This window comes from Hordeum vulgare, chromosome 5H (genome assembly GCF_904849725.1).
Source record: "Hordeum vulgare subsp. vulgare chromosome 5H, MorexV3_pseudomolecules_assembly, whole genome shotgun sequence".
In the NCBI taxonomy this organism is placed as follows: domain Eukaryota; kingdom Viridiplantae; phylum Streptophyta; class Magnoliopsida; order Poales; family Poaceae; genus Hordeum; species Hordeum vulgare.
The window spans coordinates 580,381,228-580,389,101 of NC_058522.1; the positions used below are offsets into that span (position 1 = coordinate 580,381,228).

Sequence of the window (7,874 nt, forward strand, 5' to 3'; positions counted from 1 at the left end):
AAAACATAGATGTGTGCATGACAATGATGTAGAGGCCTGGAGTTCCAACCCCCCTTTTTAAAAATAAAACGAAATTCATTATTAGCGCAATTTAAATTATGTTTATTCTTCTCTTAATTTTTGCAAGTAAATTGTATTGGGGCCTGATCAAACATAAGAAAGTTCGACTTGCAGGCAATCCAAATAAGACTTACATTTAGGGATGGATTAGTTTACATTCGTGAATCACATCGCAACCTTAGATGTACGAAAAAGCATATAAAAATTTGGAGAAGCATAAGTCAGACACGAATGTGACAGATTGAAAGACCATTCAATGATAGCCAATTAATCATATGTATTTAAAAGAAGAATTGAACCAGACATTATAGATATAGAACAAACATGCATGTTAGAACTTACAGTATAACACATGAGGGCAGGTGCAACTAACATATTATGTAGGAGAAAATATCACACGCAGTGCTTCACTAGTTGGCATCATTTTCCTCTACCTGTCCCGGCCATTGCAAGGAATAGAATCGTAGCAATTACAATGCAGAAATGTGTGCACAAGGAAGCCAGGTCGGCAGAGGAATCAACAAGATCCGGTAAAGCAAGATCGGCCAGACGGTTCCTTATCTGGGTCTGTGACAGGAGCCTCCATGAGAGACCAAACACAATAGCCGATGCCGCAAATAGTAGGAAACAACTTGTCAGCATGCTGGGCGAAGTGTTGCGGATGGCTGTTATTGAGACAGCTAAGAATCCAGTGAAGGTGACTCTTGTCAGTTCCAACGAAGCCGGTGTCAGTGTGGACGCTTGGCCTGCTTGGCCAACCCCGGGGGCGAGGATGGGTATGGGTCTGCCATCGACGGCGAAGGCGACTCTTGTTGGTTCCAACGAAGCCGGTGTCAGTGTGGACGCTTGGCCTGCTTGGCCAACCCCGGGGGCGTGGATGGGTATGGGTCTCCCATTGACGGCGAAGGTGACTCTTGTCCGATCCAACGAAGCCGGTATGGACGCTTCAATAACTCCTCCGGTGGTGTGGGTTGTGGGAAGGGTCGTCCCATCGTCGGAGATTCGGTACACAAGTTCGACGATGATCAATACCGGGGGTGCGAAGAGCACCAGGGCTGGAGGCCCCATGAGCTTAAACATTACCACCATCAACAGCGTGAAGGTACCACCAGCCATGATGCTGTCTAGCGTCAGAGTTAAACACACAATCTCTCCCAAGTCCTCGAAATGTAAAGGAGGAGTCATCTCGAGATACATCATGCACACGCCAAGAGCGCACACTATGAAGCTGATGGTGCCCACGGGCCCGGCCTTCTGAACCATCTGATTCTCATGACCTTCCAGTGCCAAACCTTCGAGCCCCAGAAAGAGGATTCCAGTGACACCCGTCAAGAACTCATGCGATTCGTCGAGTACCTTGTGCAGCCCCACTGAATACGGTTTACCATCTCCTCCAAGGTAGTAGATGACCGTTCGAACCAAGACGAAGGCTCCACACAATACGCCCACGGCGATTAAAACTTGTCTGGAGACAACGAGCTGTCCGATGAAGCAGGCGAGAATGAGGAGGCAAGAAGACGAAAGGGTTGCCAGGCTCGCGGTCACCGGGGCAGGGTTGATGTTACCCATGCCCGGGAACCTCTTGGAGAAGCAGCACACGAGCAAGGGGCAGATACCGCTTATTAAAGTGATACCTGCCATGGCAAGCATGGCGAATAAAGCAGGGCGTCCATACACTTTGAGGTCGACCTTGTCAAGAGCCAGTGCTAGAAGCACTGGGCATACCATGACCACAGCTCCTTCGGCCATGCCACGGGAACGGTTCATCAATTCAGCAGCCTGAACAAAACAAAGGAAAAGTCAGAACATTGTTCATATTATACTTTCGTTTTTAAGAATTATCAATGTTTGAGCAGTTATATATGTACGCCTAGAGACTTATAATCACACAACAGACAAACTATCATTTAACTTTATCCTATTGAAAAAGAAGATTTAACTTCATTCAAGAAAGTTTGGAATTTCAAAACTGGAGACCTAAATTAAGTTTCACTCAACCGGAATAGTAGGGAAGGAAAAGCATACGCAGCCTGTTCAACAAAAATATATATAGGGAGAGCTGGGTTTGCTTACCATCAGAACGGAAACCGAAAATCGACCAGAGATAACTTGGTGAAGTTCGGGTCCGCAAATACCTTGCTTGAGTTCCTGTAGAAGCAGGTCATATTTCATTTTGTCAAATTCCATTTTTATGATTGATCATCGCTCTTATCCACAAAAAGTGAAAATCAGAAAGGAAAGAATAAAAGGAGAATCGAAAAGAGGAGGCCAAGATAAACATACGAAGCTCTTAGTTTTTGCTTGATGATGATGAACGGAGCTTACCGAGTCCTTGTCTTCGCTGAAGGGGGAATGAAGCTATATATATGTAAACCTGCCTGCCGGTAGCAGGCTTGAACACAGGGGCATTCTTAAGCAAAATACCAAAGCAAATCATGCGGAAACAACACCGCTAATAAGGAGATGTGAAGCTTCGAATGGGGTCAATATAATGATTAGCAACAATGCAAGTAGAGGCGCACCAAGATACCCCGAGCTAGTAGTTGGTAGAGAAGAGCCATCAAAACCAGATTTGGCATTTTATTTTTGCTTAGCTAGGATTCTAATCTTATCGGGGAATAATAATAGGGTATGAATTATTGATAGACAACATAACGGCCGTCAAGGGAGCGTTCGTTGACGACTTCACTAATTCATAAGCTTCGCCACTCTGGCATTCAATAAACCGTTTGTGTCTCGCGTTCGTGTGAATGCGTCTCTATGTACTGGAATTAGTGTTTTAATAAAAAGAAAGTACATGACAGTCTTTTTTCTCTACAAGAGATGGAGACAACATGCATACAATCTTTGAGGTTAGTCAATGCGGGGAGTAACTTTGACTAGTAGCATATGTCATTAATCTAAATTACTAACTCCATAATGGGAAGTGTTGTATGTAGTGATAACATAGACATGTTTATTTATTACTTTATAAAACTATTTTACATTGAGGGCCCCTATATGAAGGTAACATGTTACTCTATTTGTCTTTTATTAATTATTTGTCATAATATTTTTTTACTTTTGCTTATGCATCGTCTATATTACTACGTATGTTACACCCACTATGACCAGCCTTAGGACTTGCCCTAAAATATTTAGTAAGATTTAGGCCTCCGTCATTAATGATGTACTGTCAAGTGTAACTTGGGACATCTTGACTGAACGTTCATTACATTTAGAAAACAAATAATTAAATCATGACGTTTTCTAAAGCTAGTATCGATGTAGCGTGCTAATTTTCTCTTCTCAATGTGATATTTCATCAAGATTTTTCTGTGAAAGTATCAACTTTGCTTAAAAATTGCACCATTCCATTATTTTTTCCGATGACAAACACAAGAAAGTCACGCCATTGTACCGAGTACTAATCCATTGATTTAGGTGTTTTAGTAGGGTTATCAAGAAGTTGGACCAATTAGTCATATGCCACGTTGGTAAGAGGACGAGGAGGCCACCAAACTTAGTGTTCAATGATAACAGGGATTGACAACTAAAAGAGGAGGTCGAGGGTAACAATGGTGAAAGATAATTTATGTATGCTTGTCTCTTTTGGTGTGAAAAAAGCACTCAAATCTATTAACTAAACTAGTAGTACAAACACCGTTGAAAAATACATAAATTACAACAAGGTGGGAAGACCATCGCTTTCTTCCTGCAAGGCTGCGTTCCAACCCATAACCGGAGCCATGATGCCATTGTTGACGGCAAGCATGACCTCGTCAAGGCCACAATCCTTCTTGACCAAGGCTCTAGTGGAAAATCCGTGACCACTTGAAGAGTCGCTTGTCCAAGAGTCGAACCTACGAAACTTCTCAAAGGTTCTCCCTAGCACCGGAGGAGAGTTATTTACCGAAAACCATCAAACATGAGGCTAGGATAATAACTTGATACCCCATTTGAACCGGGGCACAAAAACCATCTAACTTACGCCTAATGCATAATGTGGAGCCCTCACACTCGAATTTGGTCACGAAAACAGCAAAACCGACAAGTGGCATCCGTCTGTTGGGATGGCGTGGCATGCTTTAGCCGTAGGTTCTAAAGTATGCCATGTTGTGTACTGCACCTCATGAGTATCTTGCCATGAGTCTGTCAAGGGGTATGAAGAGTGTGTTGGAATTATGCCCTAGAGGCAATAATGAATATAGTTATTATTATAATTCCTGTATCAAGATAATCGTTTATTATCCATGCTATAATTGTATTGAATGAAGACTCATTTACATGTGTGGATACATAGACAAAACACCGTCCCTAGCAAGCCTCTAGTTGGCTAGCCAGTTGATCAAAGATAGTCAGTGTCTTCTGATTATAAACAAGGTGTTGTTGCTTGATAACTGGATCACGTCATTAGGAGAATCACCTGATGAACTAGACCCAAACTAATAGACGTAGCATGTTGATCGTGTCATTTTGTTGCTACTGTTTTCTGCGTGTCAAGTATTTATTCCTATGACCATGAGATCATATAACTCACTGACACCGGAGGAATGTTTTTTGTGTATCAAACGTCGCAACGTAACTGGGTGACTATAAAGATGCTCTACAGGTATCTCCGAAGGTGTTAGTTGAGTTAGTATGGATCAAGACTGGGATTTGTCACTCCGTGTGACGGAGAGGTATCTCGGGGCCCACTCGGTAATACAACATCACACACAAGCCTTGCAAGCAATGTGACTTAGTGTAAGTTGCGGGATCTTGTATTACGGAATGAGTAAAGAGACTTGCCGGTAAACGAGATTGAAATAGGTATGCGGATACTCACGATCGAATCTCGGGTAAGTAACATACCGAAGGACAAAGGGAATGACATATGGGATTATATGAATCCTTGGCACTGAGGTTCAAACGATAAGATCTTCGTAGAATATGTAGGATCCAATATGGGCATCCAGGTCCCGCTATTGGATATTGACCGAGGAGTCTCTCGGGTCATTTCTACATAGTTCTCGAACCCGCAGGGTCTGCACACTTAAGGTTCGACGTTGTTTTATGCGTATTAGAGTTATATGGTTGGTTACCGAATGTTGTTCGGAGTCCCGGATGAGATCACGGATGTCACGAGGGTTTCCGGAATGGTCCGGAAACGAAGATTGATATATAGGATGACCTCATTTGATTACCGGAAGGTTTTCGGAGTTACCGGGAATGTACCGGGAATGACGAATGGGTTCCGGGAGTTCACCGGGGGGGGGGGGCAACCCACCCTGGGGAAGCCCATAGGCCTTGAGGGAGACACACCAGCCCTTAGTGGGCTGGTGGGACAGCCCACAAGTGGTCTATGCGCCAAGAGAAGGAAAATCAAGAGGAAAAGAAAAAAAAGGGAGGAGGTGGGAAGGGAGGAGGACTCCCTCCCACCAAACCTAGTCCAACTCGGTTTGGGGGGGGGGAGAGTCCTCACCCTTGGCTCGGCCGACCCCCTTGAGGGTCCTTGGACCCCAAGGCAAGGCCCCCTCCCTCCCACCTATATATACGGAGGTTTTAGAGCTGCTTTGAGACGACTTTCCCACGACAGCCCGACCACATACCTCCACGGTTTTTCCTCTAGATCGCGTTTCTGCGGAGCTCGGGCGGAGCCCTGCTGAGACAAGGTCATCACCAACCTCCGGAGCGCCGTCACGCTGCCGGAGAACTCTTCTACCTCTCCGTCTCTCTTGCTGGATCAAGAAGGCCGAGATCATCGTCGAGCTGTACGTGTGCTGAACGCGGAGGTGCCGTCCGTTCGGTACTAGATCGTGGGACTGATCGCGGGATTGTTCGCGGGGCGGATCGAGGGACGTGAGGACGTTCCACTACATCAACCGCGTTCTCTAACGCTTCTGCTGTACGATCTACAAGGGTACGTAGATCACTCATCCCCTCTCGTAGATGGGCATCACCATGATAGGTCTTCGTGCGCGTAGGAAATTTTTTGTTTCCCATGCGACGTTCCCCAACAGTGGCATCAGAGCTAGGTTCATGCGTAGATGTCTTCTCGAGTAGAACACAAAAGTTTTTGTGGGCGGTGATGTGCATTTTGCTGCCCTCCTTAGTCTTTTCTTGATTCCGCGGTATTGTTGGATTGAAGCGGCTTGGACCGACATTACTCGTACGCTTACGAGAGACTGGTTTCATCGTTACGAGTAACCCCCTTTGCTCAAAGATGACTGGCAAGTGACGGTTTCTCCAACTTTAGTTGAATCGGATTTGACCGAGGAGGTCCTTGGATGAGGTTAAATAGCAACTCATATATCTCCGTTGTGGTGTTTGCGTAAGTAAGATGCGATCCTACTAGATACCCTTGGTCACCACGTAAAACATGAAACAACAAAATTAGAGGACGTCTAACTTGTTTTTGCAGGGTATGATTGTGATGTGATATGGCCAACGATGTGATGTGATATATTGGATGTATGAGATGATCATGTTGTAATAGAAATATCGACTTGCACGTCGATGGTACGGCAACCGGCAGGAGCCATAGGGTTGTCTTTATACTAACGTTTGTGCTTGCAGATGCGTTTACTATTTTGCTAGGATGTAGCTTTAGTAGTAATAGCATAAGTAGCACTACAACCCCGATGGCAACACGTTGATGGATGATCATGGTGTGGCGCCGGTGACAACAAGATCGTGCCGGTGCTTTGGTGATGGAGATCAAGAAGCACGTGATGATGGCCATATCATGTCACTTATGAATTGCATGTGATGTTAATCCTTTTATGCACCTTATTTTGCTTAGAACGACGGTAGCATTATGAGGTGATCTCTCACTAAAATTTCAAGACGAAATTGTGTTCTCCCCGACTGTGCACCGTTGCTACAGTTCGTCGTTTCGAGACACCACGTGATGATCGGGTGTGATAGACTCAACGTTCACATACAACGGGTGCAAAACAGTTGCGCACGCGGAACACTCGGGTTAAGCTTGACGAGCCTAGCATGTGCAGACATGGCCTCGGAACACATGAGACCGAAAGGTCGATCATGAATCATATAGTTGATATGATTAGCATAGGGATGCTTACCACTGAAACTATACTCAACTCACGTGATGATCGGACTTGGGATAGTGTAAGTGGATCATGAACCACTCAAATGACTAGAGAGATGTACTTTTTGAGTGGGAGTTTAGCATATAATTTGATTAAGTTGAACTCTAAATTATCTTGAACATAGTCTAAGTCCACTTTGAATATATTTGTGTTGTAGATCATGGCTCACGCGACAGTCATCCTGAATTTTAATACGTTCCTAGAGAAAGCTAAGTTGAAAGATGATGGAAGCAACTTTGTAGACTGGGCTCGTAATCTTAAGCTAATCTTACAAGCTGGGAAGAAGGGTTATGTCCTTAATGCTGCGCTAGGAGATGAACCACCCGCTACGGCTGATCAGGATGTTAAGAACGCTTGGTTAGCACGTAAGGAGGACTACTCAATAGTTCAATGTGCAGTCTTGTATGGCTTAGAACCGGGACTTCAACGTCGCTTTGAGCGTCATGGAGCATTTGAGATGTTCCAGGAGTTGAAGTTTATCTTTCAGAAGAACGCCCGGATCGAGAGGTATGAGACCTCCGATAAATTCTATGCTTGCAAGATGGAGGAAAACTCGTCTGTCAGTGAACATGTGCTCAAAATGTCTGGGTACTCAAACCGTCTAGCTGAGCTGGGGATTGAACTCCCGCAAGAAGCTATCAATGAAAGAATCCTTCAATCACTGCCGCCAAGCTATAAAGGCTTTGTGTTGAACTACAACATGCAAGGGATGAACAAGTCTCCCGGCGAGTTGTTTGT

At 44.7% G+C, this 7,874-nt stretch overlaps 1 protein-coding gene across 2 annotated transcripts; it reads right to left on the reverse strand.

Annotated features, from left to right (window-relative positions):
- Positions 1-340: 340 nt before the first annotated feature.
- Positions 341-2,643, reverse strand: LOC123399567. Of its 2 annotated transcripts, none has more exons than XM_045093969.1 (3): positions 2,386-2,643; positions 2,134-2,208; positions 341-1,839 (listed from the first exon to the last, which is right to left on the reverse strand). In XM_045093969.1, exons 2-3 carry the CDS (start codon positions 2,134-2,136, stop codon positions 481-483), a joined length of 1,362 nt encoding a protein of 453 aa, XP_044949904.1. In that variant the 5' UTR covers positions 2,137-2,208; positions 2,386-2,643; the 3' UTR covers positions 341-480. The 2 variants fall into 2 exon arrangements, with proteins under 2 accessions (XP_044949904.1, XP_044949903.1); XM_045093968.1 differs by having other exon boundaries at positions 2,344-2,643.
- Positions 2,644-7,874: the final 5,231 nt, after the last annotated feature.